At 53.3% G+C, this 20,937-nt stretch overlaps 1 protein-coding gene across 8 annotated transcripts in view; it reads right to left on the reverse strand.

The window, feature by feature from the left end:
* Window positions 1-6: 6 nt before the first annotated feature.
* The window catches only part of PNPLA7 (patatin like phospholipase domain containing 7), a 45,928-nt gene continuing 24,997 nt past the window's right edge, over window positions 7-20,937 (reverse strand). For 7 of the 8 annotated variants that reach the window (XM_032479037.1, XM_032479035.1, XM_032479034.1 and 4 more), the window contains 10 exons: window positions 18,012-18,089; window positions 16,923-17,128; window positions 15,770-15,901; window positions 15,103-15,226; window positions 14,640-14,753; window positions 8,819-8,888; window positions 6,595-6,744; window positions 1,128-1,191; window positions 869-1,037; window positions 7-246 (listed from right to left, as the gene is read on the reverse strand). In XM_032479037.1, the coding sequence (XP_032334928.1) occupies window positions 31-246; window positions 869-1,037; window positions 1,128-1,191; window positions 6,595-6,744; window positions 8,819-8,888; window positions 14,640-14,753; window positions 15,103-15,226; window positions 15,770-15,901; window positions 16,923-17,128; window positions 18,012-18,089 (1,323 nt within the window). In that variant the 3' untranslated portion in view covers window positions 7-30. The remainder of the gene's footprint in view (window positions 247-868; window positions 1,038-1,127; window positions 1,192-6,594; window positions 6,745-8,818; window positions 8,889-14,639; window positions 14,754-15,102; window positions 15,227-15,769; window positions 15,902-16,922; window positions 17,129-18,011; window positions 18,090-20,937) is intronic. The other variant, XM_032479036.1, reaches the window with a different exon arrangement.

Consider the following 20,937-nt stretch of genomic DNA (forward strand, 5'->3'; position numbering starts at 1 on the left):
GACAGAGGAAAGGGGTGCGAAGTGAAGGGACTATGAGACGCTGACTCCCACCATAATGATGGAGACAAACGACCGACAGTGCAGAGCCAGGGGACACCGGCCCCAGGCCTTGCCCACAATGTCACACACACAAGGAGGAGAGCAACCTGGCCACACCTGGGGAACCTGATTCAGCAGCACTTCCCGTGGTGCCCTGAAGATACCCCTGCACACAGCCTGTCGTGGAGCAACTCCACAGCCTGTTGGCTGAAAACAGGCAGAGGGCAGGGCAGTGACAAACAGGAAACTAAATAGCCATAAAACCAGTGAAACAATATGGATAAAGCTCAAAAGCAGAAATGTTGAGGAAAAAAGGAAATCTCAAACTAACATAAAACAGAATACTACTTATGTAGAATTGAATTCTGTAAATTTACAGTAAAACAGTGCTGTATACACATACAGTAAAAATGTGAAACACGGAGGCCAGGGCGGGGGGACTGGCCGCTTCAGGGTATCTGCCCATCACCAGAGGAAAATACAGAAAAATGTTTTCAGAACGTAGAGAACAGATATCTGGGTGTTTGCTCTTATTATCCATCCCTTCCTGAAGTCTTGAAATATTTCATTCAAAGCAAAAGGGAGAAAGGGGGTCTGAGAAGAGAGTGGCCCCCCCCAGCCAAGACCTGCCCAGCCTGCAGACCATCACCCCACCCACTGCCGCCCCACCCCACCCTGCCCAACGCGTGGCCCCACCCTGTCGCCCCACCAGTCACCCTGCCCACCCCTGCCCCACCCAGCACCTCTCCCCACCCACCTCACGGCCCCACCCACAGACACCTCTCCCACTGCCCCACTCCCTGGGCCCTCCACCCACCAGCCAGCTTACCTCGCCCACCGTGGGCTCCTGCTCACCCAGGCCCACGATGAGGATGCAGTCGGCCTGCCGGATGCATCGCTGGGTCCAGGGCGTTAGCGTGCTGTCCGCCTGATAGAGCACTATCCGGTGGACGTCCTCCTGCTGCCCCAGCCAGCTGGACAGCCGGTACTCATGGACACTGGCAGGCACAGACACGGTGGTGCACGTAAGGCTAGGCTGGGACTGCTGAGAGCAGGGAGCCAGCTGTCCCTACGTGGGGCCCACTTACCTGTCCAGAGCAGCAGAGCCAAGGCGCTGTTTTATGTTGTCACTGGTCAGCAGCAGGATGGGGCCTGAAAAGACAACCACCAATTACAGAACTCTGTGCTGGCAACCCCCTTGGAGGACAAGTGAGCTCCTTCCTTCTCCTGGAAGTCTGCTCTTCTGGAAAGCAATGAGAAGCTTCCAGGAGGAGGAAGTGCATGTGGCCAGAGGTGACATTCCCTCTGGCCCTGAAGGAGACCCTCTGGGCAGGTGAGTCTGCTTGATGCATCAGTGGGAAGGCCGCACCAGGTACAGGGATGGGCAGCCTCTCTGAACCTCAGTCTCCTCCTCTACACATGAAGGGGTCGAATCTCTGCAGCCCTGAGAGGGTGTACGTGTTGGGGCAGGAGAAGCACGGGCTTGTAAAATTCAAGATAATACAATTTCCCAAATCCAGATCAGCCAGGCTGGCTGGATTCCACCCCATCAGCTGTATTCACCAGCCCTCACATTGTGTCTCTGAGATAGCACGCCACCTCCATCGGTGGCTCTTAGAGCCACTGCCCACACAGAGCCTACCGCTCAGCCCAAGGGGCAGCGTCAGAATACATGAGAAGGCCACCAGGGGCTGGGGCTTGGGCGCGCTCAGTCTCAGGAAGGCTGCCTGGCATGCGCTGGCCGCTGGGAGGATGCAGAAGGCCCACTGCGGCAGGAGGCACCTGGAGCCTTCCCCTCCCTAGGGCTTCCTCTCATACCTGCACTTACACCCACGCTTCTCCAGGAGGGTGAGAGGTGAGAAGTCACCGTGCTATATTTTAACTGGCAGCACCTGCTTTCTCAGAGACACACGGAGTAGGGGAGCTTTGCACAGTGGTGGTGCCCACGGTGTGGCTGCTGATGCAGGGGAGCAGCCCCTCTAGGGGTGCTGGGGCAAGGGTCCCACTGGAGGGCTGCTCTCCTGTGCTGGGGGTCGGGCCAGGCCGAGAGGAGCTTCAAGCTCGAGTGGGTCATCCCACCGGGTCTGACGAGAGAGGGAGCCCTCTTGGGGCTGGGACGCCTCCTGTACCTGTGAGCCAGACCACTGCAAGCACTGCAGTGACTTCTCTGCCCCTTGGAAGTCTCGGAAGAGACAGGACAGGTAGGCTGCGTCTGGCTGCAGGAACACTGAGGACCCCAGCCCTGAGGCCCTCAGAGGACCATGGACTGAGCTCTAGCTGGCCCTCGGTGCCTGTCTCCTGCTCTAGGCCCCTCTTCCTGGACTCAGGAGGTTCTGACATGGCCCTCAGGAAAGGGTGGAGCCCCCCAAGGTGGTGCTCTGGGCTCTCAAGGCACAACAACCCTGACATTCAGGAACGTGGTGACCAAGCCCATCCCAGGAGGGGGACATGATGGGCAGGCCCACGGCAGCATGTGGACACAGGATGTCTCCTGGGCATTCATGTCCAGCTCTGCAGGGCATGGCTGCTGTTCCAGGATGGGCCTGGCCTGGCCTGGCCTGGCTGTCACACAGCTTCTTCCCCAAACTCTGGACACCAGAGGAGATGGACTGATGCCCTCAGAGTGCTGGAAGAAAATGGCCGCCAGCCAGATCTTCTCTAAAACCACCCTTCAGAAGCGAAGGCCACCTATACTCCCGACTTTTGGCAAAGGCTGGATTGTAAACTTGAAGGTAAAACCACAAAGATTTTAGAAGAATATTTCATGATTTGGGGGTAGGATGAAATTTCTCCAATAAAGCACAAAAAGCAGTAACAATATAGGAAAAAATTGATGAACTGGTCTATAGTAGAACTAAGTACTTCTGTTTGTCAAAAGACATCATTAAAAGAATAAAAAAGCAAGTCACAGAAGGAAAGAAATCTGCAACACTTGCATCCAAAAAAGGAGCGGATCCAGATTACGCAGCAACAAGGAAAAGGGACCACTCAATTAAAGGGTGGGTGACCTACAGGCACTTACAAGAGAGCGTGTCCCGATGGCCAGTAAACAAACAAACTTACTAGTTGTTGGGAAATGCAAACTAAAGCCCAAATGAGACACCCCTGCACACTCACCAAAACGCACATGCACAGAGAGGAGAGACCCACCGCCCAGCCGCAGGACACACAGCCATCTTGTTCTCCAGGACAGACTACACGTTAGGCCACAAGGCAAGTCTTAACACGCTTTAAAAGACTGAATTCACACAAAGCATCTTTTCTGATCACGATGGTATGAAACTGGAAAATTCACAAATATGTGGAAATTAAACCACACATGCTTAAACAATCAATGGGTTGTAAAAATCACAAAGGAAATGAGAAAATACCTTGAGACAAATGAAAACAAAAACCCAACATTCCTGGAGGGAGGGTGTAGCTCAGTGGTAAGAGCACATGCTTCGCATGCACAATGTGCTGGGTTCAATCCCCAGTGCCTCCATTAAATTAAGTAAATAGGTAAACAAATAAATGAGCAAACCTAATTACCCCCCCAAACAAACAAACAAACAACCCCCCACAACATTCCAGAATGTACTGGACACAGTGAAAGGACCCCTAGGAGGGAGGTTTAGGCTACAAATGCCTCCTTTCAGAAAGAAGATCTCTGATTAACAACCAGCTTTGTACCCTGAGTAGCTGGAAAAAGAATATCAAACTAAACCCAGAGCTGCCAGAAGGGAGGGAGTAGTCAAAGATCAGAACAGAGACAAAACAGAGAACAGAAATACAGAGAAAATCGATGAAGCCAGCAGTTGGCTCTTTGAAGGAATCAACAAAATTGACAAAACTTTAGCTAGAAGAATAAAGAAAGAAAGAAAGAAAGAAAGAAGGAAAGAAAGAAAGAAAGAAAGAAAGAAAGAAAGAAAGAAAGAAAGAAAGAAAGAAAGAAAGAAAGAAAGAAAGAAAGAAAGAAAGAAAAAAGCCTCAAATTACTAAACTCAGAAATGGCAGTGGGGATATTATCTGCTTTACAGAAATAAAAAGGGACACAAGAAAGCACAAAGAACAACTGCATGTGAACAAGTTGAATCATCTGGACAAATTCCTAGACACACACAACCTACCAAGACTGAATCATGAAGAAACAGAAAATCTGAACAGACCCACAACTAGTAAGGAAGCTGAACCAGTTAAAAACAGAACAAAACAAAAGCAAAAAGCAAAGAAAAGCCCTCGATGCAGGGGGCTTCACTGGGGAATTCTACCCATTTTTTTTTAAGTTAACACCAACCCTCCTCAAACTCTTCCAAAATATTGGAGAGGAGAGAACAGGTCCTAAACCCTTCCATGGGGCCAGCAGCACCCAGACACCAAAGCCACGATGGGACCAAGACACCATGGGAACCCACAGACAAGGAGCCTGACGGTGCAGGATCCCTAGCAAAGGAGGAGCTGACCAGACCCAGCAGGGCACTAAAAGGCCACACACCACGGCCAGCTGGGATTTATTCCTGGATGTAAGAATGACTCAGCACATGAATATCGATCAATGTAGCAAAGCACATTAGCAGAACCAAGTGGAGAAATAGGATCCTCTCAACCGATGCAGAAAAAGCACTGACAGAATTCACCATCTTTCTCTGACATAAACGTTCAGCAAACTACCAACAGAAAGAAGCTTCCTCAACACGTGGGGGCCATACATGAAACTGACAGCTAACATCACGTTCAGTGGTGAAGACAAAAAGCACCCCCACCCGGATCAGGAACAAGGCTGGGACGCCTGCTTCCTCCGCTTCTGTTCAGTGTGGTCCTGGGAGCCCTCGTCAGAGCGATAAGGCAAGAAAAAGACATAAAGGGCGTCACAGCTGGAAAGGAAGGGGTCAAGGTGTCTTTGTAAAGAAGAAACGGAGAAGTAAAAGCATCATGACAAATCTTACGTGTAGAAAACCCTAAGAAGCCCACCAAAAATTGTTACTACTGATAAGTGAAGTCGCAGGACCCAAAACCAAAACGTAAAAGTCAGTTGTGCTTCTGCACAGTGACAATAAACAACCCAGAAGCGATCAGGAAGATAATTCCATCCAAAAGAGCAAAATACTCAGGAATAAACTCAAGAAAGGAGGTGAAAGGTTTGTACGCTGAAAACTACAAAACATTCCTGGAAACACACCCCGTGCTCACAGACTGGAAGACTTGTCATCACTAAGATGTCCATGTCACCCAAAGCCATCAACATCTCAGTGCCACTCCTGTCAGAATCCCCAGTTTCCTGCAGCGGTTGAAAAGCACACCCTAAAATTCACATGGACGCATGTGCGCGTCACTCCACGAGGCGTGAAGGAGGCCCTGCCCGGTGCTCACCTCCCAGCCGGGAGGCTGGGCTGCAGTCATGTGACTGGGGAGGCACGTGGCTCTCTCTCTCCTAGTTTTGCAGCTTTCTATGGATCTATAATTATTTCAAAATAAAAGGTTTTTTCTTTTAAAAAAAGGGAATAAGCTTTTATGAAGCAAAACTTCTCCACTGTGCATCTCAAGATCTCTTCGTGTGCGTCGAACAATTTGACCAATGTCAACAAAAAAATGGAGTTTTCTACATCTGGAATGTTTGCTCAGGACTAATTTAAAAGATCAAGACTAATTTAAAATTTCATTTGAAGAATAACTTTTAAATACTAAATATTTGTGGGGGAGGGTGTAGCTCAGTGGTAGAGCGCGGGCTTAGCGTGCATCCTGGGTTCTATCCCCAGCACCTCCATTAAAAATTAAAAAATAAGTAAATAAACAAACCTAATCACCCCCCCAGACACTTTAAAATATATATTAAATATTTATAGTACTATCTTCAACTTTATAAATTTTTATTCGGCATTTATTTAATGCTATTACCAGAGGTCTGTGTCAGGCAGAGAACATCTTCAAGGGATATTAAAATACATACTCGTGTCACAATATATCATCTCATGAACAAGCACCACAATCGTGCCCCTATTCCTATATCGTTTTTAAAGGTCCTAACCCTGAAACCTTCAGTATAAACCCCTCTCAGAAAGCTGCCTTACTGTCTATCATTGTGGTCACTCACAGTTACATAAAAACCTGCAGATACGGTGTTAAGAATATGGAATACTTTATGATTTGGAGAATTCCTAAGAGTTCTCGGGAGTTTCAATTTCTTGTTCTTGAATCCCGAAGCTTAACAGGCGTCAGGAACTTGAAAACACTACCTCTGCTTACTGACCCCAACCACGGGCATTTTTCATGCAGCCTGTCAGCCGGCTCCCCCACCCATCTGTGCCCCCTCCAAGTCGGGGAGCAACTGGCATGCACCCCGCAGCGGGCTCACAACCCCAGGTGGGCTCCTGGTGGGGGCGCAGGGGGCTCGTGGTGGAGCAGAGCTCCGTGACCCACCAAGCCCCTGGGAGATGGGGCCTGCCCCTCTCACTGTGACCGTCTGCTCCCTGGTGCCACCGCCAGGGTTTGGCCTTGCGGGAAACACAAGCTGCACTGTCAGAAGCTGGAAGGGTGAGGGAGGAGAGGGGAGGAGGGCCCGCCATGGGCAGGGCTTACCGATGGCGCTGAGAGCGTGCCTGAGCTCCAGCGCAAAGGCAGTGAGGGGCACGTCCTCCGACACTGGCAGAATGGCCACCGTGGAGAGGTTGCTGGCAGGATTCCCGGAGTCCCACTTGCTGCCCGAAGCGTGTAGCCCAAACTGGTGACCTGCAGACACAGGGTCATGAGTTGGCCTGAGGAGTCGGGCAGCCGTGGGGACTGTCTCGGTGTCCCTGGACATTTCTGGGTGACACCGCAGTACAAGCCGCCTGGGCTGGGAGGAACCAGAGCCTGGCCTTTCCCGCTGAAATACCAGCCACACTGTGGTGCCCTTGCATTTCATATACGCCAGGACTGGGCCCCACGGGAGGGGAAACTGCTGTCTGGATGTAGAGAAGACAGCGAGGCCGGAGGAAACGCAGAGACTTGAAAGGACATTCCAGGGACGACCCATCCTTTGAACTGCCAGTTCTTCCCCACCCGCTGCAGAACAGAACGAGCATGAGGTTTAGGAGGTCAGCACCTGTCTGTTATCTTTGGTTTGCCTGGGATTTCCAGACCCCAGAGGGAGGCACAGAAGCCCCAGGGGGAGGCCAGGACGCCCCCAGCAGCAGGGACGGAGGCAGCAGGCACGGGGTCCACGAGTTTATTAGCCCCCATCAGAGTGTCCCTGGCAGAAGTGCCAACAACAAGTTACTTCTTGGCAAACAGCATCTCCCCTTTTCACAGAGGTGGCTGAGGAAACAGCCTTACCCCTGCTGCTGGCCACATCCAGCCAGACCCCAGGCTCCTGCAGCCCGAACCCCCCGAGGGGCTCTCTTCCTGGCTCCCTGACCGCTTGCTCCCCTGCCTGCTCCGCGCTGCTTGCCTGGCCGGCCACCGACTGTAGCAGCCCAGCTCCCGCACAGACTCTCCGACCCCCAAGTGCAGGGCCAGGTGCCAGGTGCACACGCTGGCCACGCCAGGAAGACCCAGCTCCGCCAACACAGCGTCCATTTCTGCCTCTGCTGGTGTGGTTCCTGAGGGCGGAGTGTGGGTCCTGCAAGCCTGACCTAGAAGCCAGAATAGGGGGTGCAGGACAGCAGAGAGAGGGGCTGCTAGGAGCTAACCTGGAGGCAGGGAAGGAAATGTCACTGGGTTGCACAGCCAGCAGCAGAGGGCCCCTTTTCTCTGGTTTTCCTGCAGCTTCTGTGGGAAATCCCCCCACCCTCTGTCTCTTTCCCAGTGACCTCTGACCTCAGAACCCTCTGTCTGAAGTACAGCCAAAGGGGGTTCTATTGCCAGCCTCTGATAGTTCTTCCTTAGCCTATAAGGAAGGCCCGGGGAGCCTCTGGCTCTGGCCAAGGAGGAGAGGGTCAGATGGTAGGTACATCCCACCCAACTGCTGCCCCAGTTACAAAGAGACCTGGACCCAGCTCTCAGGAGACTCAGAGGTGTGCAGAGGGAAGAGCCCATGACCCTGAAGACAGAGCAAAAGAAACTTCGATCTGAGCGTCAGAGGGAGGAAGAAAGATTTTTTAGTTGAACAATGTCCCAGAGGCCTTTGGGACGGTAACGGAAGGTCTAACAGTTGATTAACTGGATCTCCAGGAGAGGAGGAAGAGCACAGGGCTGAAAAAGCATCTGAAGAAGCGAAAGCTGAAACCTTCCCACGTTTGGCAGAAGACGTAAAACCACGGATTCAAGAAGATGGGCAAGCTCCAACCAAGACAAGCCCAAGCAGATTCGTGCCGTACACTCCAAACCAAACTGAAAACAAGGAAAACTCCTGAACACAGCCAGACAGAGAGGACGCACTACTCACTGGGGACAATTCAAGGGTCTGGACTTCTCGTTAGAAGCGATGGGGCCAGAAGGAAGGGGCACAAAATGTTTAAAGTGATGAAACAAAAGTCAGAACTGCACATCTAGCCAAAAATCTCCTTCAGGATGAAGGTGCAGTGAAGACAGTCTCAGAAGAAGGGAAACTAAGAGAACTGGCAACCGGCAGACCTGCTCCAAGAGGGCTATTATTAGGAACGTCTTCAGACAGAAGGGAAGTGATGCCAGGAGGATGCCTGGGACTGGAACGAAGGAAGAGTTTAAATGTCATGTTTGACCCATGAAAGCAGAAGTTCTAACTCTGTGTGAGGGGTTTTCCACACAAGTGGAGTTCCGGGCAGTGGGCGGGGCTCCAGCCCTGGGGTGGGCGGGGCTCCGGTCCGGTGGGCGGGGCTCCCAGGGGCCAGGCCTGCGAACGCACCTGTCACAGTTCCCTGCTGGAGGCTGCCCAGGATCTTCTCACCCAGGAGATGAATCAGCCGAGTCACAACCTGCGGGCAGAGAAAAAACAGACCTCAACCACACTTTAAACCAAGATGCGGAGCTCCTTGGACCCATGTTTTCAAAACCGCCAGGGCTGTAAGCCGCCATCTGGCCTCAGGCAGCTGTGCAGGGCACATGGCCTGCGACCTTGGCCCAGCCTGGCCTCTCCTCTCACTTCCAGGGCAGGACAACACTGGGGAGCTATGACCACTACAGGCAAGACCGCTGTCGGGTAGGCCAGGAGGGGCAGCCCCAGAGCCACAGTCATCATGTGCCTGGCTGGACATGGGCTGGTATTATATGATATCCAAGAAGCATTACATTTAAAAAATAATAATGCTATTTACTTACATTAAATCTAAATTTAGAGTTGTAGACTGAAGTATTTAAGGTTGGAATGCCAAAATATCTGTAACTTACTTTTAAATGCTTTTGCATAAAAATAAAGTGAGTTAAAAAGATTTTCAGTTGCTAAGGTTTACAGGATGACTAGAATGTCCTGGAGGGGAAGCCTGCTACCGTGGCTCTTACACATAGTGCAAGGTTGTTCTGAAAAGAGAAGCTGCCATTAGCTTCAGAAAACCCTAAATATCCAGGAAAGCAACAGGAAAACACTGACAAGGTAATTTTAACACCAGGCAGAAGCTCCCCTCCCTGGGCTCCACCTGCCCAAGCCTCAGCCTCCAGTCCACTTCCTAGCCATCCCAGCCGAGAGCTCTGGGGTGGAGTCTGAAAAGAGCGTGGTGTGAGACCTCACGCTACAGTAACCAGTGTCCCCAGGCCCCACCGGCCAGCCTCCACCTGCAAGCCAACTTGGAGACCCTCTCCTACCCTCAGGACGCTGCAGTCGAAGACCCAGGGAAGATGCAAGTGAAACTGTCCAAATTTTAGGATGTGAGGTGGAACGCAATTTGAGCAGAGTGGTCCAAAACAGAAACTGAGGAGCAGTCTGGTTTATATACAGCTAATCTAGCATCACACTATTAATTGGAACTAATTTAACAAACTACACATTTCATTATGGAAAACGTCAGACATACACGAAGTGAGGGGAGAGTGCCTCCCCATCACCCAGCTCCAACCTTCTTAGTTCACACACCCTCCCCAATTGTGAAGACAACTCCAAACAGCATTTTACCCACTGACGTTTGAATTTGTGTCTCTAAAAGATAAAAACCTTTAAAACCACAACGATATAATTATCACAATTACAAATTAACAATAATTCTAAGTTAAAGCTAATTTAAAAAAGTGATCATTTCCGTATCAAGTGAAAAAGGTTCGAAACAGGCGAATAAAACACATGAAAAGGTGCTCGTCGCCTGCGGACATCAGGGAGATGCACATTCTAGCCACAGTGGGGCACCACTTCCTACCAAGAGAACTGCGCATCTCAAAGACTAAAGCCTACAGGAAAGCTGGCTGGCAGTTTCTTAAGAAGGTAAACCACACTGTGACCCAGCAATTCTACTCTCAGGTAGCTACTGAGAGAAATTTTAAATGTCCCATAAAAACATTCACATAAGAACATTTTTAGCCTTTTCACAGCAGCCTCAAACTGGAAACCCAAATACCCATCAACAGGAGAATGGATGAAGGAATTGGGGTGGCAACAAAAGAATGGGCTAACGAACACGGAACAATGTGGACCCCTCAGTACCGAGCCAAGTGCTGCGTTCTGTGTGCTTTCACTTACACAAAATCCAGGGAAGACAGGAAGTGGACAGTGATTGTTGAGGATGGGTGTGTGGCTGGCGGGGCACTTGTAGGTGAACACGCATGACATCCCAGAGCAGTCGGGCCTGGTTGCTCTGAGCATGTACCCCACATGCACTGGGGGCCATCGGGCAGCCCAGCGGCAAGCATCTAGCTGTGTGACAGTGCAGCAGCAGCAGGGCTGGCCTGGGCGCCCATGGGCAGCACAAGTTGGGGCCTGACCCTGCAAGACCCCCGCTGCACTGACACTTGTCAGCTCATACTGCAGCCAGGAGCTGCCATGCAACTTGTCAACAGGAGGAAGCCAGACGCAGGCTTGCTTCCCAATGGTCAGCATGGGTGCTGGCATGTGCTGAGAGTGGACAGCCTCGCCCACTCTAAGGCTGACTCCCCTGAAGGATGGGGAGACCCCGGCCCCACACTATGTGGACAGAAAAGTGCCAAGGCAGAAGGCGGGAAGCAGAAAGCCTGGAAGGTTGGAGCTGAGGAGGTGGGGAGGGTCTGGGGACCCCCAGGGGTATGGGTGTGGGCAGAGGGTCCTTCTGTGAGCCCACCAGGGGCAGTTCTGGAAGAGGCAGCAGATGAGAGCACAGCTGCCCTCTGTTCCCAGCGTGAGTGCCTGACAGCAGGGCTCACTTCAGCAGGCCTGACACCTGGTGTGACTGGCCTTTCCTGTCCCCGTCTGAGGATTTTCAAACTGTCTGACCCTGAGAACATCATCCAGCACCAGAGGCCAGTAATGACCGTGGGCCGCACCCTGCACCCCACACCGTACCACCCAGAGCTGCTGGCAGGACAGCCACGCAGCGAGCAGCAGCCTTGAAGGGTCAGCTGGGAGGTGTTTCCTGATAAGGAGGGCACTGCCTCTAGGACACGCCAGCCCCTAGCTGGAGCTGGGCTCCCCAGGCAGAACACCACCCCGAAGCTCCGGGTGGCCCATGTGCAGGCCCTGGTCCACAAGGGCTCTGCCATCCACCGGCTCTCCTGGTGCTTAAATGGCCGGTAGCAGGGCCCTCAGATTCGCATCCCGGTTACCTCACAAGCCCAGGCTGGTAGGAGTGCTCGCTGCAGAGGTGGACGGGGCAGCCCCCCTCGGGGGAGTCCCAGGAGGGTGCGGGCCATGTGGCCCGGGGCTGGCAGGTTATGAGACTGAAGTGACAGGGCTGTGAGGGGACAGCCTAGGGTGTCTGTTCAGGGGTGGTGACAGTGACAGTCTGCAGCAGAGGGTGGCCCTGAGGGCCAATGGGCGCAAGCGTCTTCACTGCTGGAGGGGAGATGCTGACTTGGAAAGGGAAGGTGTTGGAGCCCAAGCGTGGGCCCACTGAGCGGCCCAGCTCTAGCCCCACCAGAGGGGCCCAGGATCCAGGCAGCATGAGCACATCAGAAGGACTCCGAGGGTCACTAGCATCCAAATTGAGATGACGGTAAAGGCTCACAACAGGAATGGAAAGAAGACTCTTCAGTCGACACCGACACACGAAGTGAAAGAAGGGCTGGGAGCCTGAGCCGGGTGCCTATGACTAGGCCCAGCAACACAAGGGGCGGCCCTGGTTCTGCCACTGCCTGGTGCCTGTGCAGAGCCAGGGCCACTGCGGACCGACCCCACGGCCTCCCCAGGGAGGGCGCCCTACACCTCCACCTGGCTTCCAATGGGAAAGACAAGCCCTGGAAGGGGCCTGGGCTCCCCCAGCCCCAGGACGGCGCGGCCTCCATGCTGCGTCTGGCTTCTCTTCCCCACAGCCTTGCTCTGAATGACTCTGCTGGTTTACCTGGTGTCAGGGGGTGGACTTCCATTTCTACCTGCCACTCCACTTACTTCTCTTCCAAATCCTCATGTCAGTTCACTTGGAGTTTTCTCATAAAAGATACATGCTGTCTGCTAGAACACTCCCTTACACCATACACAAAATTAAACTCAAAATGGATCAAAGACTTAAACATAACACAAGATACAATAAACCTCCTAGAAGAAAATATAGGCAAAACATTATCTGACCTACATCTCAAAAATGTTCTCCTAGAACAGTCTACTCAAGCCATAGAAATAAAAGCGAGAATAAACAAATGGGACCTAATGAAACTTACAAGCTTCTGCACAGCAAAGGAAACCATAAGCAAAACAAAACGAAAACCTATGGAATGGGAGGAAATTTTTGCAAATGAAACCGACAAAGGCTCGATCTCCAGAATATATAAGCAGCTCATATGACTTAACAAGAAAGAAACAAACAACCTCATCCAAAAATGGGCAGAAGACCTAAACAAGCAATTCTCCAAGGAAGACATACAAATGATCAATAGGCACATGAAAAAATGCTCAATATCACTAATTATCAGAGAAATGCAAATCAAAACTATGATGAGGTATCACCTCACACCAGTCAGAATGGCCGTCACTCAAAAACCCACAAACGACAAATGCTGGAGAGGCTGTGGAGAAAAGGGAACCCTCCTTCACTGCTGGTGGGACTGCAGTTTGGTGCAGCCACTGTGGAAAACAGTATGGAGATTCCTCAAAAGACTAGGAACAGACTTATCGTATGACCCAGGAATCCCACTCCTGGGCATATATCCAGAAGGAACCCTACTTCAGGATGATACCTGCACCCCACTGTTCATAGCAGCACTATTTACAATAGTCAAGACATGGAGACAACCTAAATGTCCATCAACGGATGACTGGATAAAGAAGAGGTGGTATATTTATACAATGGAATACTATTCAGCCATAAAAACTGACAACATAACGCCATTTGCAGCAACATGGGTGTCCCTGGAGACTGTCATTCTAAGTGAAGTAAGCCAGAAAGAGAAAGAAAAATACCATATGAGATGGCTCATATGTAGAATCTAAAAAAAAAAACAAAAACAAAGTATAAATACAAAACAGAAATAGACTCATAGACATAGAACACAGACTTGTGGTTGCCAAGGGGGCGGGGGGGTGGGAAGGGATAGACTGGGACTTCAAAACTGTAGAATAGATAAACAAGATTATACTGTATAGCACAGGGAAATATATACAAACTCTTATGGTAGCTCACAAAGAAAAAAATGTGACAATGAATATATATATGTTCATGTACAACTGAAAAATTGTGCTCTACACTGGAATCTGACACAATATTGTAAAATGACTATAACTCAATAAAAAAATGTTAAGAAAAAGAGATACATGCTGTCTGCAAATGTAATTTCTACTCCTTTTCCAAATATACACACTTGTCTCATTTTTTTAATTTTCCATGTCAGCTGACAAGGAGGCTGGCTCTTCAGGACTTCGGTGGCTGGGAAGAAACAGTCTTTGTTATGTTTAAAAGGGTTCCTTTCACTCTTATTTTATTTAAAGTGTTTATTAGTAATGGTTGAATTTTGTGAGAGGCCTTAATATAATCATGAGGGTCTTCTTTAATTTTTTGCCATAATTAATTACATTTAATAACTTCCCAACACTGGTAACATCCCTTGATGGGCCCTAATCAGACACGTATTTATTATAGCTGATGTGCTAACGTTTGGAGTATCTCTAGTTATGGTACTAAGAGAAATGATTTAAAGTTTTCTGCATTATTTTTATCAAGTTTTGGTATTAAAGTCACATTCCTTCGTAAAATAAACTGGGGGCTGTTCATTTGTCCACAAGCAGCTTGTGAAGCTGGAGGAGGCCTGAGCCCTCAGAGCCGCCCGGCCAGTCCTGCCCTGGCAGCCACTTGGCCGACTTGGTGAAGCAGCCACCCTGCCTCGCCCTTCCCCCTCCTGGGCTGCACGCCTGTCACTTAGAAGCAGGGAGGCAGCCGCCAGAAGGCCAGAGCAGGGCTGCCCAGGGAGAAATGCCCATCGCCAGACGGCACTGCTATCTGTGAGTGCGTCTAGGGCAGGGGAACCCTGCCCGACCCAACCCTGAGGCCCTGCCCCACGGGCTGCCCACGCCCACACAGTCCTGGAAGCTGGTCCTACTCCAGGTGTTCCTGTGGGAACCTCGCTCTGGCGCCCAGACCCCCAGTGTGGACGTTCAGGCCCTCCCCCGCCAGACGCAGCCTCACCTGCGGGTACCTGCGCTTGATGGATGTCAGGGCTCCTGCGGGGAGCTTGGCCAGCTCTGAGTCCCGGACAGCATGCACCGTGGTAGCTCTCGCCTGGTGGGTGAGCGTCTCCACCTGGGGAGAGGAGCCGGCTGCTGGGGCCAGTGCAACCAGCACCTGAGGGCAGGGCCCATGCAGGTGATGGGCAGTGGGAGGAAACGGGGCTCACCCAGCACTCCTGTGCTGAAGGGGGAGGCGCCTGTGAGAACCGCAGGGCAGACAGGACACGGCCTTGCCTGTGAGGGCCTCTAGGCTCTCAGAGGGATCACCTTGCCCAGGGGCCACTCCCCAGCCCCTACCCTGCCCACCCCGCATTCTTCCTGGGGGAGATCTTCGAGAAGTGACAACCCCCTGGGCCACCCCCAGACCCCTCAAAAGGCAGTGGCCCGCCTCCCTCCCCATGGCATGGTGGGGGCGGCCCTACCACTCCGACGAGGTCGCCCCGGCCATATTCCCCCGCCAGGCGCTTTTTGCCGTCATCCTTCCGGATCACGGAGCGCAGGCGGCCGCTGAGGACGATGTAGGTACAGTCAGACTTGTCCCCCTGCCTGTGGGAAGGAGGCTGCTGGGGGCATGCAGGGCCCCAGCCAGAAGCCCTCAGAGGCAAAGCAGAAAAACAAAAGACCCCAAGGCATCAGAAAAAAAATTCAGTCTTCTCACTAAGTTTTTTTGCTTTGGAAAATAGTTGTTTTCCATTAAAAAATACGTACGCTAACACATAAAGGGTTTATTGTGATTTTTAAGTAAATGACTTTAAATAAAAAATTTAAAATTTTCTTAGTTTTAGCTTTTAATAACGTGAAAAATGACCGCTGCAACCCAGGTCTGTGTGATCTGGGCGAGTGTGAAACTCTGAATGCAGCCATTGTTACCATGTGGAACCAAGGACACCCATCTGAGATGGCATTTAGCACATCAGAATGTGTTTCCATGTGAAAGGATGGCGTGGACCCGCGTGTATCCACGTAGAGACGCCCACGAACAAGCGAGTGTGCGTCAGTGTGGCGTGTGCACAGGAGGACCAGGAGGCCTGCTGCCCCATAAAACAGCCCCGCCCTGAGCCCTGCCCGGATCTGCCCCGAGGGCTTCACCTGTATATGGCGCGGCCAGCTTCCACTTCCACCCAGTCCAGGGCGAAGTCAATCTGCCGCACGAAGGAGGACACCCGCTTGACCATGGTGTGCGCCACACCCAGGACCACGTCCGGTTGCCTCCGCATGATGCTGTGGGCACCCCAGCGTCACTCCAGGCCCTTCACTCCAGGCCGCGGCACCCCCACCCACACAGCCGGCGCCACAGACACTGGCCACGGGCCAGGGTGGGCACGGCGCCCAGTCAGCCAGCTGCCCCATCAAGCCCTGGAAGCCCAGTGACCAGTGGCTGTAGGAGGGCTTCTGGAGCCCCCGAGTACAGGCTACACAGAAGGCCCCCATCCTGGCGGTGGGTCAGAGCTCCAGCCTCCTCCCCGCGATAGAACGTGAAGACGAGGGCGGGGGGTAGGAATGAGGGTGGCCAAGAGGTCAGATGCGGAGACCATGGGGCACGCAGCTGGGAAAGCTAGCACCTGGTGTGATGGAAGTCACTGGCGGGCTTGGGGCGGGAGCACCACCCATCCGTCTCCCATCTGCTCTGTGAGAACAGGGCTGAGGGTGAGGAGATAGCAGGGGACCCACTACACTGTGGAGGCTTCCAGAAGGCAGTGGCAGGCAAGTGGTCGGCTCGTGGGCTGAGGTCTGGCTGGATGGGGCGAGGGAGGGTGTGGAGCCTGGGTGACCTGGGACTCGGCCGAGCCTGAGCAGGTAACTAAATCGGGAGCAGGAACACGTGGAAAATCTAAAGTTCTGCTTCGGACGACAGAGAGTGAGACCCCGGAGACATCCCAGGGGGACGTCCAGGACAGCAGCCCCCACGAGCCTGAACTCCGAAGGGAAGTTTGGGGGAAGAAGGGCATTTGGTGCATAAGCCCCGGGTTGGGTGAGGTCCCTCAGGTCAACATCCAGACCACGTCTGCAGGATGGGGGCTGCCAATGTCAGGGGACTCGCACTGTCTGCACACACAAGGACATATGCAGACAGGCATGCGCACACACATGCACACAGACGTGCACTCATGGACGCACCATATGGACACAAAAACAGACACAATCACAAGCACACCCCGGACAGACATGTGCCACACAGGTGAGCTCCAAGGGCCTCACAGGAGCCCCACAGGAGCCGGGTGGCCGGCGGGCAGGGACTCACTCGTAGAAGTGGGCCTTGGAGATGGAGAGGAAGCTGCAGTCGCGGTTGGCCTTGATGGTGAAGATGAGGGGCTCGCCTGTGAGCACAGCCAGCTGGCCCACCATCTCACCCGGGCGCGTGACGAACAGGCATGTGTCCTCCTCGCTGTCGATCTTTCGCTGGTACACATGCAGCAGCCCCGAGACCACGAAGAGGATGTTCACGTCCTGACAGGATGGCCCGGCGGTCAGCCTAGCCGCCCCACCCCGCCCCGCACCCCGTCTCCTGGACAGCCAAGGCGCCAACTCGATGGAGACAGTTCAGCAGCATCTACACGTTAGTCACTCAACTGTCACTTTGTTAGCGGGTGCTCCGCGGTAAGCCCAGCCTGGGAGGCCCTGCATGTTTGGCTGTTCCGCACAGATGTGCCATCGGCTCGGCCACAGGGGTGAATGCGGGCCCTCTCCCTGCAGGGTGGCCGCCCCCAGCCGAGCAGCGATGCTCCGCAGGAGAGTCTGTCCAGGAGTGGGGGCCCCAGGTCCATCTGCTCGCCCAACAAGAAAGGCCTTTCTCCCCACAGCTGCTCTCCGACCTGCCCCGTGCTAGTGCGGGGCTGGAGAGAAGGCAGCCCTCACCAGCAGAGAACCCCAAGAGATGTGATCCCAGGAGCCAGAGCTGGTGGACGCGACTCTGCCAGCCCAGCAGACCAGGACTCTCAGAACAAGCAATTTCGTTCATTTATGACAAAATTAGTTTTCCTCTGTACTGGGTTTGAGGACCAAGCAAGCAAAAGTATTCCTTCTGCACCTGACTCGTGAGGTCAGCGACAATGGCCGTGAACGTGCCCGTGAACATGGCCTGTGTGGGTGTGGATATGCCCCCCGCCCCCCACAGCAAGAGGGCAGGCTCAGTGGCACTCAGCACACCCACAGACATCTTCACAAGCCTGAGGGAGAGAGCTGGCCCGGGACAGTGACAGCAGACCCCACGTCATGTCCTCTGGCTGCCCAGGCTGGACCATGCTGGGGCCACCTTCTCCCAGCTCCGTCCAGCGCCAGCTGCAGCCCCGGGCGGCCCTGGTGACCACTCGGGGGGCAGCCAAAAGCTCACCTGGTCCCCTTGCCTCGACACCACCGTGCCTGCTGGGACATGGAGTAGTGTCACTCGGCCATCCAACAGCGAAGGGTCCTAGAAACAGACACGCAGAGTCAAGATGAGGAGCACAGAGAGCCCACATGAGGCAGACGGCCCTGGCCACAGGGCACGGCCAGCCCTCGAGGACCGCCCACAGAGACAGGCCTGGAGGACGCCGGGCACTCTGCAAAGCCACCGGCATCAAACTGACATCCACACAGAACAGACAACAGCAGTGGGCCGAGCAGAACATCAGAAATGTGCAGCAGCCTTTTTGTGAATTTATGTAAGAGAGAGGATTTCATTTTAGCGAGGAAGGCGATTTATTTAATGATGCGTGCTGGCCTACTTGGCAAGAGCCCTGGGCAGGACCCCCTTCGCCCTACGACCTACACTCCTCACGCCAGGGGGGGGCTCAGTGGGGAGAGAGGCCCTGGAAGTGAGCACCACGTCATGACACCTGCCAGGGTGTGGAAACACCCGCTTGTCTGGAGCCACAGTTCACAGTGACGGCAGAACAAGAATGTGGAGAAGAGTCCCCTCTGGAAGATGACAGGGACCAAAGCATTAATCTCAACCTCGCAAACCCCAAGGATGCATGGCTCTCAGCCTGGGCGGCAGGCGGCTAGCACCCTGCAGAGAAGGACAGATGTCTGGTGCCTCCCGACCTCCCAACCAACTGTGAGACCCATGCCCTGGCCCCCAGACCCAGAGGAGAGGAGGGGAGGGGGCCAGGCAGAGTCCCACCCAGCTGTCAGACCTCAGGGCCAGCAGAGATGCCACGGCCTCCCGGGGCTTTAGAGAGGAGACTGGAAGACCCATCAACCAGGCAGGGTGGGGACCCCGACTTGCAAGGCAGCTGGAGCACGCAGGGGACTCAACAGAGACACTAAAGAGTCACTACCACACCTTTAGGAGCGAAATGGCACTGTGGTCACATTTAAAAACAGCCCGTGTCTTCTGGAGAAGTACTGAGAACTGTGCTGAAGACACTGAAACGAAGGGCTCACACATAGGGCGGGTCCCAGGGGCACAGACAGAACCGGATGGGCTGGGGCTCAGCAGGACTTTGCTGGGTGAAGGGCCCTTACCTTCACTACATCTTCCATCTGCTTTGCTTGTGCCTGAGTTTTTCCATGGTAAGAGTTTTTTAGAAAGAAAGGCTTAAGAAAGAGACCACAGTAGCAACGTGCAACTCATTCAGACCCTGATCTGCACACCAGGAAAAAGAGACTCCTAAAATGACTCACAGGCTCCCCGCTTCCAGCCCAGCAGCGAGGAGCTGGGAAGTCACCACTCACCCTAACAAGGAAAAGGCTGAAAAACTGAGAAACCCACAGCTCTTCTTTGGCCCACACGGGAAGCGCAGTCACCGCGGCCCCCAGTGGAAGGTACGGGGCACCTCCGCCTGGTGGAGCCCACAAAGGGCAGCCCCCATGGGAGCTGGTGCTGGGGCAGGAGGGCAGACCTGATGGACAGGCTGCTGGGGCCTCAGTTGCAGAGTCTGAGAGAAGAAGTTCCAGGGGTGCAGTCACAGGGCCCTCAGTGCTGTGAGATTTACCTCCAGGAGTTCACCCAGGTTGCCATGGTCAATACTGGAGAAAAACTCCCCTGGGCCTCTGGTCGGGGAGTCGGGGAGGAAAAGGAACCATCCTGAACCGGCCAACAAGGCTTGCTCTCGGGGACACTGGCTAACCACAGCCTGACCTACTGGGGTTTTGCCTGAGCCCTGCTGGCCTAGGGGGAGAAACACCCAGCTGCAGTCCACTCTCGCCACTCATCCCGCTCACAGGCCAGGACCAAAAGAGGAGCCCTGGTGAGGGTCGCAGGCCAGGGGCACAGGCTCCCCAGTGGCTGAGACCCCCGCCTCGGACCACAGAGCGGGCCCCCCTCCACCTCACCACCACATCACTAAGGCCCATCTACTGCAGGTCCTTTGACCAGACACGCCATGTCCAGCTATCAGGAAAGCCTGCAAGGCACCCTAAAGGCAAAAACCACCTGAAGAGACATGACAAGCATTACAATCAGACACGGCAGGGGTGCCTGAATGCAGAGTAACTACGGTGCACATGCTAAGGCTCCGGCGGACAAAGCAGACGGGTGCAAAAAGACGAACCCTGCGAGCAGAGAGGCACTGCTGTGAGAGAGAGCCAAAAGCAGAGGCCAGAGACCAGCAACACCCCAACAGAAACGAAGGAGCCTTCGACGAGCTGAGGGAAGATGGGGCACAGCTCGGGGAGCGTCCCTGCACCTGAAGACACAGCAACAGAAATGCACACAGAAGACTTTCGGGGGACAGAGGCCTGCGGGCCACCTGCAAACAGCGTGGCACGAGCCCGCAGGCACACGGAAGGGGAAGAAGGACGTGGCACAAGAAATGTCCACAGTAGCACTCACAGAAACTGATGTCAGACCAAACCACAGAGCCAGGAAGCACAGAGAACACCAAGCAGGACAAATGCTGAGAAAACGACCTCTGCATATCATATTCAAATTACAGAAAATCAAAGACAAAAAAAACCCTGAAGGAAGCCAGCGGCAGCAATTTATCTACAGAGGGACGAAGACAAGAGTGACACCCAACCTCTCAGAAACCATGCGGGCAGGAAGAGCATGGTGAAGTGCTGAGAGGAAAGCCCTTCAGCCTGGAATTCTGCACCCTGTGCAGTCATTCTTCTGAAGGAGGTCAACAAGAGAAAGGACAAAAACCACATGATCATCTCAATAGATGCAGAAAAAGCATTTGATAAAATTCAGCACCCATTTATGATAAAAACTCTCGCCAAGGTGGGTATAGAGGGAACATATCTCAACATAATAAAAGCTATATATGACAAACATACAGCCAGCATAGTACTCAATGGTGAAGAACTCAAAAGCTTCCCACTAAAATCTGGGA

This window comes from Camelus ferus, chromosome 4, assembly GCF_009834535.1.
Source record: "Camelus ferus isolate YT-003-E chromosome 4, BCGSAC_Cfer_1.0, whole genome shotgun sequence".
NCBI classification, from domain to species: domain Eukaryota; kingdom Metazoa; phylum Chordata; class Mammalia; order Artiodactyla; family Camelidae; genus Camelus; species Camelus ferus.